The following is a 17177-nucleotide window of genomic DNA, read 5'->3' on the forward strand; positions in this document are numbered from 1 at the left end:
TGATTTCTTCACCCTAGGTGAAGACAAATTATTTATTTTCATCCACATGTGTGGAAGTAGAGAAGACGATTTTTGAAAAATTGGCTTTTTTTGCATAATTGGCCCAGCCTATGATGTCTCAGGCTTGGTAAGGTCATACATTTCACAATTTAGATTCCTCTAATCCTTAAAATGCTACGAATTAAAAATGATAGCAATTGGTCTCCATGTGTTTATGACGTTGCAAGAAGTTAAAAAATGAAAAATTGTTAAAGGACGACGCACAACGCCGGACAGAGACCAATATTACTTCAAAATATATTTTATATAAAGTTTAACACTTGAAGTCAAAATTTGTTTTAAAATTACAAAAAAAAAAAAATGTTGCATAGATATGTATGCACTTGTATATGTTACAGTGTAAGGTGAATTTAAACGAAACGCTGAGAATCAAATGGATATTTCGTTCTACGTGAAATGTGTCTATCACCTTTTCTATGTTCACGGAGCAGGGCATGTTTTCCTCTTTTAAGTTTAAAAGAGTTTTGGTGCGAAGGAAAAACGATAAAATAAGGTGTAGGACGGAAAATACCACCACGAAAACAAACCAAAATTTCCTTTTGTTACAAACTTTTCATCACAAGAAATATTTTGGAAACGTTTATGACTGGTTTGTTACAGTCTTCAAAAGAAACCAAATCTGAGAGACGGATTGTTGATTAACAAACATAGATTACAGACATGTGTCGTCTACCCAGTGTTTAAACATTCTTCGACCATATAATTAACCACAAGCATTAAAAAGATATAGTAAGAGATAAATTTTTTTATAAAACTGTCACTTATTATTTTTATTATTAATATTAATAAATCGGGAATATTTGTATTCATGGAACAAAACTTTTAGTGCCACATATTATTAAAGTTTTTAACATTCGTTATTTTCTGTAAAATGGTAAGATAAACTTATTCTAATCCATTGCAATTTTTGACGGTCTTGCTCGGGAGAATAACGAGACTGCGTGAAATGTGAAACTGATATTAGATATTGACAACATGTAAGGTTAGTCTAATAAAGGATAAGGACTTGTTTATTGGCAATAAAAATTGTTTGGTAGTATTATCTCTGACAACTTAGGTAATTGGTTTTCAATAAATGCAACTTTTACCTGCAAAAAATGTGCACAAGATTGTTCAATTGGCAATTCTTTTATAAAAAAAAAAATACCACACACAAAATTAGCATCGCACATGCACTTTGTCTTGATTCTGTTTACTACATACACGCCTGGGACAATAAGGTTGAAAAAGAAAGTCCGAACTATCAGCAAAAATTGCGACAACGATAATTTCATAGATAGGTCCCTCATAGGTGACACTGTAAGCTATAAGGAAGTTAATGTTTGATCTATGTATAGAGGATCGTAAAAGAACAATTAAAAGTCCAATTTTAATTAGATTACATCTTATTCAGACGCATTTTCTCCTAACGTTAGCTTTGAAAAGACGTTTTCAAATGATACAATAAACTCAATAGCAACATTATTAAGATTCCAGCTATTTTTTTCACATTTATATGTAAGTCCAAAGATGCGTCTAAAATGATCTGCTATTAGGTTCAAATGCGTAGGTTACTAATTAATTCAAAAAACGATTTACTTGGGCATGTTATGTTAGTTTTAAATAATTTCCGATAGTGTGTCTGGGAGTGAATTTTTTTTACTCCAATTTCTTTATCCCAGAAAATCAAAGTATGTTTTCGTTTTCTGCTTAGTTTTTAAATTAAACGCAGACACTCCTAATTCGGTTCCACTATAGTACAAACATACGACAATTTTATCATTTTCGTGTGTATCAGGAGGCACTTCCAAAACCAGCGAGCCCAACCTAGTACAGGAGTTGTCAGTCACGTATTCAGGATGTGGAACGGAAGATGCGTACACTTCTAGCAAAGAGTGTGACTGTCCACGATGTAAACTGTATTCTTTCCCTGTTCTGATATCATAGAGGGACACTCGTTCACCAACACTCAAGTGAACATCAAACACATCATCACATATGAGTTCTCCATTGATGATACGTTTTTTTCTTGGATCGCTTAAACCTTCCTTAAATGGAGCCATCATCGCTATTCCATAAGTGTATTTACACACTCTCGCAACAATGGCATGGGGATCATGGCCAAACAATACAGCTCCTTTCAAGATGGAAGCAGCAGATTCAGGAGGATGAATAATTTGGAGATTTGGAAAATGAGTTTCGAAAGAATCTCTGACCACACGACTTTCGGCATACCCACCAACCAAAAGTAGGACACTAACACCAGAAACTTGTTCCTTTTCTAATAAAGACTGAATATGCCTCACAATACATGAAATTGATTTGTTAAATAATCGATGGAAAGTCTTTGGGAAAACCCTTAATTTGTCTTGAATTAACATTATTTCTCCATTAAATTTGGTTTTCAATAGTCCTTGGAAATCCTGTCCACTCCGATGTTTGTAATGGTCCACTAAAGACATTGGTAGCTTTAATGACAAAGGTGTATCCTTGTCAGGCTCAAAAAAGCGTTTCTTTAATTCGAATGCCTGAAGGAGATCAACCACATCTGCTGTAAATTGGTTTTTAAACTCCTCAAATACCTCAAGGCCAAAAATACTGACAAGAAGTGCACGAAACTCGTCATCGACTGTGGAACCTCCCCATGGCCCACCTGTTGGTTGATATACTTCCTCTAAAGCACCGTTTTCGAGAACTCTGTGAACGGTTATGTCAACAGTTCCACCTTGTTAAATAAACCAATATATTTTGATTAACATTGTTGCACATCTTTTAATTATATCCTTCAACAAGAATATCAACAAATCTTACCACCAAGGTCGACAACCATGTATTTATTTTTTGGTCTAAAGACGTCGAATTTTTCAGCATAGTGATGGACTGCCGGTTTGTATGTTGGAAGATGTTGACAATACAACGAAGCAGCTTCAGGTTCAATAGCCAGTGTCAAGTTTCTTCTTTCAATACCAGCCTTTATTCAATAAAACAGAATTTTTTTCATATATGTTGTTTTTACACATAAAGTGAAACTCGTGAATAAACTTTCTAAAAAGAAAACCATTTTCACATTTAATATTTACATTCTACTGTGTTTTTCCATACAGTAGAAGGAAAAATTCAAAGATACAGAGAAAAAAAATAATAATAAGAGACTTGAACATTAAGGAGTGAATATAGATGATGATGAATGTTCCAAACGTTGAAATATATCTTTCCAATAGGTATCAAACAAGTGGTAATTACAGTTTTTCATAAGCCAAAGTTTTTTTCATAAACAGTCTTTTGGTTATAGATTTCTTAATGATATTTACATTTATCCTTGATGTTTTCATTTTACTTTGCAGAATATATTGTTTTGCGAAAAGAATGATTAAATTTTTTTACCTATGAATTTCTGTATTATCATATTTTCCAAAAAGAATTGTACATTTATCAAAATTTGATTGTAAACCAAAGATATTTGTCATCCATTTCACCAATTCAATCGAAATTTCTTTCACTAAATAACAGTTGACAAAGATATGTTCTATTGTCTCAGGGGTACGTTGACAAAAGTAACACAATGAAGAATTTACTATCCCTACTCTATGTAAATATTAATTAGTTGGCAAGATCCTATGTAATAATTGGTATTTTAAAAAGCCACAATAATTTTAAAATCCTTTGTGCACTTAAAGGGCATACAATAAAATTTTCCTCCATTGTTTTTTAGTTAATTCGGTTTCTGGCATCCATTTTGTTTCAGATTTTGGATAAGTTCTTTTCTTTGATATTAAGAGGTTGTACAGGTCACTGCAACCCCTTATAAATCTACAAAATATTTCTACTGTATTTGGATAACAAATATTACAATTCTTAGTTTACTGGATTTTTTAATGCGTTCACATAATTTTGTAATGCTTTTGGTAGACCGAAATATTGAACAAAATTTGTTTAAGTTGAATCTGGTTTTTTTCAGCTTATTATAACTAAACATCTGATTGTCATTTTCATTCATATCCCCTATACATATAAAACCTTATTTGAAAAAAATCCTTACGGCAAAACTGATTTATTGTCGATTTTAATATGATTATACCTTATGTGTTCATTAAACATTCTATCACAATTTTCTTTTTGCATCAATAATTTTTGTCCAACATTGTAAAACGTCTTTCCAAAATCTATTGTTTGAATTTTTTTATAGTCATATTAGTAACATCAATACCAAATTTCATCAATGTTTGCATATTATATCCAAAACTAGCTTTATACAAGTTTGTCCATTTTGAATTTGAAAATATAAGCAATCTAATCCAGATTGATTTTAGTGCTATCAAAATTTTTTTAAAAATCTATCATTTTTAATCTGCCATTCTCATATCCTTGAATAATATCGTTTAATCTGGAAAAGAGTTTATCAAAATTTATATTTAACATCTTTTCCAGATTTACTGAAAAACTAGTACCCAAAAGATTAAACCTTGTGTAAAATTCAGTAAATTTCCATCTAGAGTGATGATAAACTTCTTTTGAGATTTTTTTTACATCTTATCCACATTAATTTTGTTTTAGTAAAGTTTATCTTTAATCCAGACACATTTGCATACACATCTAGTGTTTGGAGAATTCCTTCATGAGATTTTGGAGAGCCGTCTTTGTTAAGCGAAGTATCATCTGCATACTACGATATTTTGTATTCTTCCCCGTCTATATTTAAGCCCTTTATATCTTTTTTATTTCGAATGAAGATACAACGAATTTCAGCACAGAGTATAAATAAATATGGAGTAATGGGTTCCCCTTGTCTACATCCTCTCTCTGGTTGGAAATATTCAGATATAATGCCATTTTGTATAATGCATGAAGTTATCTTGTTGTAGAAAACTTCTATCCATTTTTTAATTGATATACCAAAATAAGAATACTCTAAAGTTTCGAAAAACATTTCCAACACACTGAATCTTTCAGTGTAGTTCATAATAATGATGATATCATTTAAAAGTCTGATATTTTTCAGATAAGAAAGAGATATGACGCATTATACGCCCACTCCCTGGTGATAAAATGTAAAAAATGTAATTTCTTTCAGTCAGCTTCAACAAAAAAAATTTAAGGCCATGTACATGCGTATGTAAATATATTTAATTTCAGTTTACATTTTCATCACTGCTGTACCTATAAATATCTAGCCATGCCGTTGCTTTCTTATTTCTGTTTTATAGTATAGGTTAAGAAAAGCAGTTTGGAAAAATTTCGGACACAGTATATACAAAAACAAGAGGCCCATGGGGCCACATCGCTCACCTGAGCACCAATGGGCGTTCAAAAGATATTGTGCCATATGGCCCTCGGTAGAATAACAAAAAAATAAATATTGTAAAGTATTCAAATTTTACACTTATTTTTGCATACACGTTATCTTTGACATTGTACCTTCATGAAATACTGTTTTTACACAGAATAAGAAAATCCTACGCAAGATGTAGAACTAAATATTTGGTAGGGGCACACTGTTATATAACTTCTAATTCCCTGTATTTTTGTTCCGCCCCCTCCCCCACTTAGTAAAGCGATCAAAATATATGAGAGCATATAGGTACATTTTCTTCCTCAACTACTTACTAGTTATTGTATTTTCTTTTAAATATAACAGTTATTGTACTTTATCAAAAAAATCCTACATGTATATATGTGAAGAAGAAAATTGCACCTCAATTTCTCAAATTAAAAATATTCAACAATTTAATTTGTATTCTCCATTATAATTAAATGACTGTTGTTTACCTGTGACTTTTATAACTTTACTCACACTTGATTGATGAATACACTGGAATGAAAAATGTTGTCACGTGACATGTAAAAGAGCTATAAAAATCAATGTTACCGTATTGACAGGCACATCACTCTAATTTACTATGGCCCACCCATTATTTTCATTTTTATTCAAAAATAACAAATGGCTACAAACCAGGATAATTTTCCGCTGTAATATTTTCTTAGGAACAACAATAATTCTTTTATTCCCTCAACAGAAATGTGTCAGAACTATGGAAACTGTTTTAATGATGTCGTTTTTATTTACTCACATTTTACATTATTCATTGTATAAAGAGGGGGCCCCAAAGAGTAGTTATATACAGCATATCATTGTTTAATTTTTTTGTGTACAAGTATTTAACATACTCTAATTCATATAGAATTTCTAATAATCAACCAAAATTTCAGCGTCAATCGTAGAATTATAAGCAAGATGAGCTCAAAATTTTGCTAGATTTGAGTCATGTTTTGTTCACATGACTTTATTACATTCAGCTTAAGATATTTAACTTGGTATTTCTAATCAGACATTTGAAATGGAAAAAAATGAATGGCCTCAGATCTGTGTACAAACATAGAATTGTGAGCAAATCTCTGTATCTTGCTTATAATTCGAAGCTTAACACTCAAATATGGTAAGTAAATAGAAACTGTAAACAATTAAACACAAGAAACAATCGACTATAACAAATAAAGAACACAATTTATTTTTCAAAATGAATCATATACATGTATATACCTACATATTTCCGTCAGCGATATTAAACTCTATTTAAATTTTAACTGAATAAACTCGAGAAAATGCCCATCTTCGCCAGCAAAGGGTTTTCGGTCCACTTTGCTCCCCATAAACCCTTGGCGGATTTCATTACGAAAACTCGGTGACAAGCTCCGTTTTATGATTGGCTGCAGCTGGGAGTAGCTGATCCAATCGCAGTGCTTGTAAATAAAAACTTTAAAAGAAAACACATGTGTGATCTTTGGTAAAACATTCGGTGCTTTTAACAAGTTGAGGCACAAGTTCTCGAGTACAGTTCCTCCCCAACGATGGTCTAACCAGATCGCTTTAAAAACCTATATATTTTACTGGGATTATACATAGTTCTGCAAACTTGTCAAGGCTCGCGTGAATGCATGGGAAGTAAACATGGCGAATGTAGAAGTTGCCTATCCTGTTAGTATATTCGTTCCTTCTTATGGTTATTGCTTTTAAAGGTTCAATGAGCTCTGTTTTATTTTATTTGTTTGGTTCGCATTATTCACGACAACGATACCTGGTTTTATGGCATGAAAGCTTTCATATAAATCGGCGACTTTTTCACTCCCGGTACAGGTCCTTACAAAACACTATGATTAGTGACTATGAATAAAGCATTCCGTGCTTTCCCATGGTTATAACTTAATTCTTATTTAATAGCATCGTTAATTATGTTCCGATATTCGGTAGTCAACATGTTTTCAAGTTGTATTAATGCCGTAGTGTATATAAAACCCGTTGTTTAATTCGATTAAAATGTAAATATGCAAGGGGCGCAACTCAAGTTGCTCGCTAGATAGCGCCACCACATCACCGAGTTTTCGTAATAAAATCCGCCAAGGGTTTATGGGGAGCAAAGTGGACCGAAAACCCTTGGCTAGCGAAGATGGAAAATGCCGAGCATCTCAACAAAACATATTGCATTATTCTACCATTACACAAAAGATGATACCGAATAACCGATAGCCTGAATGAATTGCATTTTAGTTCTTTCTTAATACATCAGATGTTGCTTAATTTGCGCAGGTAAACAGTTAACTGTTTGATTTACCGAAGTCTCTGTTTGATTTGATGCGTAAAAATCAGGAAATACAAGCGACAGTTCCCAGGTTAACGCAAAGCATAAATGAAAACGAAACGAAAATCACAACAAGCTAACACCACCGTCATAGGTAAAAACTGTCAACGCATTGAAATATTTGGCCTCAATTTACTTCACAAAATCAGCACCAATGTATTTTGCATGTTTCAAAGATTCCCTTCGTACACGAACTGTTGCACAACAAACAAATTCATCATTGTCAGATCGACCCGTTTATCATATAGTGTCATGGCTGCTTTAAACAAAGAACCTCGTTTTAGAATGATGGAATACGAGTCTTGGTAAAATGGGTAAGCAACCCCGGGACGGGGCAAAATAAAAGCCGGGGCAGATCGGCAATCGTCAACTCCAATTACGCATTATTTTGCAGCAATATTTACAGCGAATACAAATATACTGGTCAGTAAATATCTTGAAATTTTAATGAGATTGGCAGATTAATAACTGTCAATCTTTTATTTTGTCCTGGCCCGGTCATGCCTACCCATTTTACCAAGACTCATGGATGCTATAAATTGCTTGAAACACGCTGTTTCTTTCTTATTATTTTCGTAATAACTCAGATTTGAAACAGAATTCGAGAAGAAGATTTTTTAAAATGCAACCCCCCCCCCCTATTTCTACAGTTTCGAGGTTTTCTCCGCTTTCAATAAAGATCGGTCTTTCATTTCTGCAATTTATAATCACCTTTCAATAGGGATGCTTTGTGCCAAATTTGTTTGAAATTGGAATAGTGGTTTTAGAGAAGTTCAAAATGTGAAAAGTTTACAGACGGACAGACAGACGGACAGACGGACGACGGACAAAATGTGATCAGAATAGCTCACTTGAGCTTTTAGCTCAGGTGAGCTAAAAAGAACAAAAATCTGGTTCAACATATTTACCATTCACAATTTCATATTGTTTATTCCATATAAGTCGTATAAAGTATATACCTTCTCAGCCGCTTTTCTCATGAAAAATTTAGCTTTATCATCCCAAATAGCTGGAACAGTCACAACCCACTGCACGTCGTCTGTAGATAATTTGAAACTAGAATCCAAGCATTCCCTAACTCGTTGTTCAAGGTGTTGTTTAAAGTACAAAATGGTTTTTGCAAAAACATCAACAGCTACCATTGTTTTCCCATTTATGTCGGAGAGGATAAATTCTGTTGAAAGATTCTGCAAGATAAACTTTGATAATAAAATTAATATTGAGCGGATCTAAGCTGAATGGAATAGCGTATGTATATGAAAACCATTAAGAACTGAAAGATTAATGAGGAGTACTATCAGCTTATAAAATCATTTCAGCTCAAGGCACCGTCTATTGACAGCCATTTTGTTTAACAAAGTAAACCTGATCATTTAAAGACAGGCGCTTGTCGATGGAGGATGCCACTATATATTTTTAATACTTTTCAAAGTTTCAATCATATATGTAATGTCCAATCCAAAAACCATGGATAATTTTATACAGTTTATCTTGTAAAAATTTTTATCAATATTTTTAGTTAAGCATGAGTCTTTCTGGACCCCAGTGTTGTTTTAAAAGTTTTTTTTTTCTCAACAATTAAGAATCAACACTATATTAGGATGCTTTATGCAAAAATACATTCTTTTCTTAAATGAAAAACTTTTTAACCCTTTTAGAGATCCCACTATAGTTTGATGGTTATGATTTAGCAATTGAAAATCTTAATTATACCCCCCGCAAACAAAGTTTGGGGGGGTATATAGGAATCACCTTGTCCGTCCGTCCGTCTGTCCGTCTGTCTGTCTGTCTGTCTGTCTGTCCGTCTGTCTGTGCAATCGTGTCCGGTCCATATCTTTCTTATGGAGAAACATTGGAAGTTCTTACTTCACACAAAGATTGCTTATGACCTAAGGGTGTGTCATGACCTTGACCCAAGGTCATTCGGGCAAGGTCAAGGTCACTGGCAGAAAAAGTGCAAAATTCGTGTCCGGTCCATATCTTTCTTATGGAGAAACATTGGAAGTTCTTACTTCACACAAAGATTGCTTATGACCTAAGGGTGTGTCATGACCTTGACCCAAGGTCATTCGGGCAAGGTCAAGGTCACTGGCAGAAAAAGTGCAAAATTCGTGTCCGGTCCATATCTTTCTTATGGAGAAACATTGGAAGTTCTTACTTCACACAAAGATTGCTTATGACCTAAGGGTGTGTCATGACCTTGACCCAAGGTCATTCGGGCAAGGTCAAGGTCACTGGCAGAAAAAGTGCAAAATTCGTGTCCGGTCCATATCTTTCTTATGGAGAAACATTGGAAGTTCTTACTTCACACAAAGATTGCTTATGACTTAAGGGTGTGTCATGACCTTGACCCAAGGCCATTTGGGCAAGGTCAAGGTCACTGACAGAAAAAATGCAAAATTCGTGTCCGGTCCATATCTTTCTTATGGGGAAACATTGGAAGTTCTTACTTCACACAAAGATTGCTTATGATTAAAGGGTGTGTCATGACCTTGACCCAAGGTCAATTGAGAAAGTTCAAGGTCATTGTTTCAAAAAAGCTAAATTCTGTCTGTGTCATGTCTTGTATTAATGGAAATATTAGAAGCTAAAAATTAACAGTTTTCAAAAATAAAGCAGTTGTTATTTATAGAAAATGGACGGTGAAATAGATTCATCCAATATTTTCTATAATAGCAAAAATACACGCGTTATGATTTTTTTCTTAGCGGGGGGTATCAATTGTGAGCTTGCTCACAGTACCTCTAGTTTTATTCTTATATCAAACTGTTAACCCCTCTTTGGTGTTCAATATTTTTGTTGGTGGTTATATTTTAAACAATTTAAAATTTACCTTTACGAGGATGTTTGAATGGTATACGGTATTATGTATTGCAAACAAGCCCATGGCTATAGCTACTTACACTTCGGCATATTTTCATCAGCTTTTTTACTTTGGCATACAGAAAAATGTGTACATTATATTCAATACCTAAAATCGATATTATGTTTTTGTTCATTAGAAATAGGTAACACTGAAATTTATAAAAAAAAAAATAATCATATATAACAATAGCGTACCTTGTTTTTATCTAAAAAAGAGATTGTCTGGTTGTCACCCTATACATTTCTTACACTAACCCCCCCCCCCCCCCAACCCATGAATTAAGGATGTACACTCTCTCAACCCTGTGTTTTCGAAACATTCTCAGTTTTAATTTGAACTAAAATTAATGGATGCAGAAAAATTAACTACTTTTTTTTCATTTACCTTTTTTATTCAAAGATTTTTTAAAATACACAACCCTTTTATCTTTCCTTTCTTATTTAAGAAAGATGGACGTGTTGCATCTGAAGACAAAGATGAAAATATTAAAAGTTTCCAGTAACAATTTTGATTAGATAAACTCATAAACTCACCTGAGTTGAGAGGAAAACATCAAAAGATGCAAGTGTATGGTAGTCACGACCAAAGTTACATGTACGTACCCAAAATATCTCTTGTCCCAAACCATGCTACATTTTCGTAAATAAATGATGAAAGCAAGGTATTCAAATGATATAATCTAATGGTAATAAACAGTAATCACCATTACCTAAGATTTTTGTCTATTCCCGATACATTTAAGCTTTTACTTTGTGCCAATACAATATAATCAAACCACTGCTCATGGTAATTTTTACAAATTTATGACGAACTTCATTTATCCCATATGAGAAGTACGCCAAGATGGGCCTGTTAAATGATCGACGAAAAACGGCGAAGTGGCAAATAAAATAAACTGCCGTTAATTTATAAGCAAAATGGAGGAACATGTTGTAGTCACAAATGTTTTGTAACCATTTACCAAAAGAAATTCTGTGGGTGAAGTATGAACCAGATAGGGCCAAGAGGAGAAAAGATATGCTCCTGAAAAGCGATCTCGGACGAACAGACTTATTACTTTAGGGCGCCAGCAGAGCGGGGTTATGAAGCAACAGACCGGGTCACCAAAGGTCAGTCGGTGCATTCGGCGTAAGTCGGCTTGACAAATGAAATCCTACCTATATATACCATTGCGCTCTCGCGGGGTGAATCAACATTTGGTGCATAAGAAAGAGCCATTTGCTATCTCAAATCATTAAAGCAGTATGAGCTGCATTTTCATGCTGGTTTTTTTAACGAAAATGTTATTTTCTACTGAAACGACAAAAACATGGTTTAACTTTTTGAGTTTCTGTTAGACATATTTTTGTGGAAAAAAAACCCTTTAAAAAGCCGTAATTGAAGCAAAATCGAATTATTGTCGTCCTGTACAAAAACTGATCTCCTATATATTTCTTAGAAGAGAAATCTTTCCTCTGACAAAAATTAATGATTTTTTCAAATCTTACAGACTTATCATACTAGCAGGTTTTTGCAGCAAAATAAAATTTTTAAAAATACAGTGCTAGCTTATATTGCTTTAAGGATTACGTTTACTCAGGGGCGAAGAAAAATCCACTAATAGGAACGAAAAAAATACTTATTGTTCACTATTGTGGTGCTATTTTTCACTTTCAAATAACTTTTCTGCTAGTGACCTCTAAATGTTTTTTGAAAAAAAAAATGTCAAAATTTGTCAAAATTATCCACCATTTTCAAGGTAAAATAAAACAATTTGTATGTTGGGAAATGATAAAATACGAATAGCTTTACTAATTTTATATTTGAATGAATCGTTTTAAACTCATATTTTAAGTTTAATTTAGTCCGAATTTCCTCTATCAATTTTCAATTGTACCTATTTTTGATCGAGTTTTACATAAAACTGACTTATAGGAGACCAAACCATTAATTGCCTAAAACTGTTTTTATTGTCTGTATTATTTTGTCATTAACATTTTTAAGGTCAATGATCATAATTTCGAGATATTTTATCTTGAATCGATTTTATGTATTTTAAAGATTTTTCCAATCGCGTGCCAGCCAGTGATATAAATTTATAGACGAGTTAATACAACCATAAAATATATAAAATGATATGAAAAAACATATAAAAACTTAACTTTTGCAATTACACTGCAACAGAAAGTTTTTAAGAGAAAAAAGGAAAATGAAAAATTTAGTCCGAATTTCCTCTGTTTCAATTTTAATCTACCTTTGTTGGAGCATATGTTCCTCAAATAAACAAATCATGGATATCAATATCGATATTTGTTAATAATGTTGTTATTTTGTGTGTTTAAATCAACTTTGGACCGCACATATTGAACTTTGTAAAAATATTTTTTAAAATCTCAAACCCTGAGTGAACGTAATCCTTAAACTTTGGAAACTTCGCCTGAATTATAAGCCTTTCGTCAATTCATACCATCGGTGCTTACGTCGACAATCGGACTTCAACGTGACTATAGAGTCTTATATACATATGACAATCGAAAAAAGAAATTTTAAGAAAATAGAAAACCTACACTTTGGTACAGATTCATTTTGAACTTGTCGAAAAAATAATGGTCTTGGTGCTGATTATTTTCTGCCAAATCTCCAAATTTGCTGATAGCTTCGTATCCAAACGCTTTCAAATTTCCATCAGGACCAAGAAGAATTGATGTTGGTGCTTTCATGGACATCCCGTTCTCATGCGGCCAGTTATTAGTACTTATTCGCATAGGGTCAGAGAGGTACTCATGAAGAAACGAGAATGCATATCCAGAAAATGTTGTTCCTATATCAATGGCCGCAACCAACAGTCGTTCTGATGGTCCCTGTAAAAATGATACACCTATCAATTGTTTCAAAAGGAGATAACAGTACAATAAAGGTACCCATTATGCAATATTTAGCAATAAAATGACCAAGTTCAAAAATAAAAAAAACCCTAGCAATATGCACACCAATTGATCTGCAAAAGAACAACTTCTTATTGTAAAAACTGCAGGAGAAGTTATCCGTTCCATAAGGGTGCCCTTTTGGTAGCCGCCCGCTCGACCGCCCGCCATTTTCACCAATTTAATAACCGGATTTTTTCTTCGGAAAACCCGGTTAAAAAGACTGAATGCATGATTTTATATCCATGAAGCCCTCTATCTAGATTGTACAATTTACAGCCACTTGATCAGGGGTTAAGGCCTTCAAATTGGGCATTTTCAGTATGAAAATATGCTTAATGTAGGAATAAAATCTTCCTTTCTTCTTTCACAGGAGGGAAAAAACCGAATGCATAAAATAATGTCCATGAAATCTTCTACCTTAATATTGTGAAATTCATAACCCTTGGAACTCAGTCTATTGGGTTGAGCCAATTTTAAAGTTCACTGCCTAAAGGGGGGGGGGGTTCGGGGTTTTTATTAGGGGTGAGATTGGGAATGACAGATTTGGCCATATAGTGAGCATGTACGTTTTATGTCATTTCAGTCATATTGCTGTTGGTTGATGGTACTTGCATGCATGCGACCGTATAAGCCTGTCGTCCTCTTGTTATAAGTGTAAATGAAATGTCTTGGTAACGAATATTGCTCAAACTGAAAAGTCAGAAGGCAAAAACCCAAATCAGGAGCAGTGCAAACAGGGACCTTTACTAAATCAGAGGCAGGGTCAGGTGCAATGGAGGATTGAGCATCCTTTGCTGACCGGTCAAACCTGCGGTGTGGTTTTTTTGTCGTGATCGGGAAAAGGGGAAAAATCCTATGACAATTTGGTGATTTATAATGGCCTATTAATTAGTATGAAAACGTCGGTCAGCAATCAACATGGGGTTATTTGTAAACGTCTGACCTTGATCACCTTAAATGTGTATATGACGTATATTTTCATGTTAAGAAATATTTGATTGATTGATTTATTTAAATAAGTTATATAAAGATATATATTCACAATAAATTACGCAGTTTATATTATTCGGGTTAAAAAGATATAGAAATAAATAAACAATTTTTATAATTATTGTGTAGTTGATAATAAATCCAGCATTTGAATAGACCCAGCCTTAAATCGGTCATGTGATACCACGCTCAGTATATAACAACAACAATGGCGACGGCGAGAAAGATAGATATACCGTTAAGTTTGACAGATTTGGCAAAGAACGAAAAAAGAGACAGACTGACAAGGATAGGAACAAAGGGAAGATTGTCATCGGAGACAATGTAAAATGATGGAATAGGAATTAAAGCCAAATTAAACTTAAGTTTTTATCATGAAGTTGTAGGGGTTTTGCTAGTCATGTTTGTACGTACTCCATGTGTTACATGTCATTACTTTATAAGTTATAAACCACAAGTAGAGGAATTTTTTAATAAAGAATAAATACTCTCAGTACATGCATCCCTCAGGGAGAGGGGGTATTCACTCATTTTACCGTGTCGTTGATGCTAAAATCGTGTTTCATCTTTATTACACATATTTAGCAATTTATATCGTTTTAATTATTGAATAACGGAATAGTAATACTTCAGGTATCATCTGATATAAGAATTATCTTATTTAAGACATGAAAAACTTGATTCTAATTTGTAAACAAACTGTTCTTCCATCGTGTTTTCAATACTAGGTTTTCCCGCACTCATGCGCAGTGGCGTTACAAATGGCGGATCACATTAATATTCATCAGATGTGTAGCAAAGTTTAGAGACAAATAACTAAAGAAAGAACATGTTTACAGGCCTATAGTTTGTAAAACGTCTAATTATAAGAAGCACGATGTATATTTTTACTACAACTCATGTCAAAAATTTTACTCTAAATACGCCACATATACCTTTAATATTAATGAATATTTCATATATTTCTCTATTATAGATTTTTACATATTGTATTATTAAAAACTTGATGCCAAAAAGTAATAGGTAATATCATTAACTTGTCACCTAGAAAATAATACTTTTTAAATTTGATGCCGCGGAAAAAACTTACAGGCAGAAACATACATGTACATATAAATTTGAATTTTATTTAGTTGATATCTGACGTTTTACCTGGTCCTCCAGTGCTATTGGTATATCAGGATTAGAAATAGGTTGAGACAAACAGACTTCATCAAGGTGTACCTCACAAAATCAAATAAAACATTGCAATAAGTAATAAGTATTTGTTCATTATAAAATTGGCATTGAAAGGATAAAAGAAAGATATTTCTTAAAAGAATATGTCTGCCAAAGCAAAGAGACAATATTCATCATATATAGACAACGGAATGTGTAACTAGCTGGAGACGTATAGGTCAAAATTCAACTGAAACTGTTTTATTCTTGGCGACCTACACGATATCAGACGGCTACCTGTTTAAACAGTAAGCAGACCAAAATACATGATCGATAGTCTATTGACCCAATCTGTGGATTTGTACAAGGTTACGTCAATCGAAGCATTGGTTAATAGTTCATTTTACATAAAAATGTACTTGTTTAGAAACTCCGTGATTTTAATATTTAAAATAATAATAACTTAATTTTTTTTCATAGTTGCATATCCTCTTATTAAGCATATTGAAGATTAATCCGCAATTTGTTTTTGATTTTTTTTGTAATAAATCACAAACAAAGGTACAAACATAACTATATTTGAAGGTAAAAAAAACCCCAAATGCAATCATGAGAACAAAAAACTCATCAACAAAATCTTAAAGTTGAAATTTCAGAATACAGTATGTACTTGTTCATCAATCTATTTTAAAACATGTTGAATTCTAAATACTTACAATTACTTCATGTTGAGATGGTTGCCTTCTGCATTTCGTGCAGCACACACATTGTCCCATTGTCTTCTAGATGTACAGTCTTAGTTAAGAAACAACCACAAACACTAAATAGAGCAAAATGTTCTTTGAAACGTTCTCTATGTATCGACACTTTATCGCAGGAATAGCTTCAAACGGGAAGTAGTATAGAGTACACCTTAAAACAGGGTCACCGTATTTGTGGCAATGCTTTACAGTTAAACTCCAAGTATTTAAAAGAAAGATAAAAACTTTGGTATCATGCATCTATTACTAAATAGCGTATTTATGATGCTTTAGAGCATAAGATGAATTCACAAGAAAGCGCATTACTTTTCGTATTTATTTCCTTTAATAATAATAGGCTGACTGTGTAGTTATTGAAAGAGGCCAATGGGTCACTTGGCTAACATGAGGAGCAGTGCACAACTGTCCAGGGTATCTGGTTTAAGTATATCAAAATGAAATGTCTAATTTCATAATCATTATGAAATGCTTAGCAACACAATGATTTTTTTTATATACGCAGGTATGATAAACACATTACTTCAATGACCTACCTTTTGATTTAAATGTTACAAAATTTGCTAAGATTCTTTTGTGACATAGCCCTGGTATGAATATAGTTATATCTCTCCTCCCAAACGATTTCAATGTAACAGAGTACTGCTTAACAACCCCTTTTTAAACTACGGTGCGTCTCTATTTCAATTATATTCAAATACATGTATACATATAAAATAAATATTTATTTTTCTTTTACTAGTATTAAACCAATTTGAATGGGTATAGACATATTAATTTTCCAATCTGTTAAAGAAACTCGTCTATCAACATTTGAACACACGAT

At 33.1% G+C, this 17177-nt stretch overlaps 1 protein-coding gene across 2 annotated transcripts; it reads right to left on the reverse strand.

Moving 5' to 3' along the window:
* Nucleotides 1-770: 770 nt before the first annotated feature.
* LOC128157395 (heat shock 70 kDa protein 12A-like) lies at nucleotides 771-16497 on the reverse strand. Of its 2 annotated transcripts, XM_052819913.1 has the most exons (6): nucleotides 16310-16497; nucleotides 15588-15659; nucleotides 13086-13379; nucleotides 8633-8860; nucleotides 2851-3010; nucleotides 773-2764 (listed from the first exon to the last, which is right to left on the reverse strand). In XM_052819913.1, the coding sequence occupies exons 1-6, from the start codon at nucleotides 16367-16369 to the stop codon at nucleotides 1713-1715; spliced, it is 1866 nt and encodes a 621-aa protein (XP_052675873.1). In that variant the 5' UTR covers nucleotides 16370-16497; the 3' UTR covers nucleotides 773-1712. The 2 variants fall into 2 exon arrangements, with proteins under 2 accessions (XP_052675874.1, XP_052675873.1); XM_052819914.1 differs by lacking the exon at nucleotides 15588-15659 and having other exon boundaries at nucleotides 771-2764.
* Nucleotides 16498-17177: the final 680 nt, after the last annotated feature.

Source organism: Crassostrea angulata, chromosome 7, assembly GCF_025612915.1.
Source record: "Crassostrea angulata isolate pt1a10 chromosome 7, ASM2561291v2, whole genome shotgun sequence".
In the NCBI taxonomy this organism is placed as follows: domain Eukaryota; kingdom Metazoa; phylum Mollusca; class Bivalvia; order Ostreida; family Ostreidae; genus Magallana; species Magallana angulata.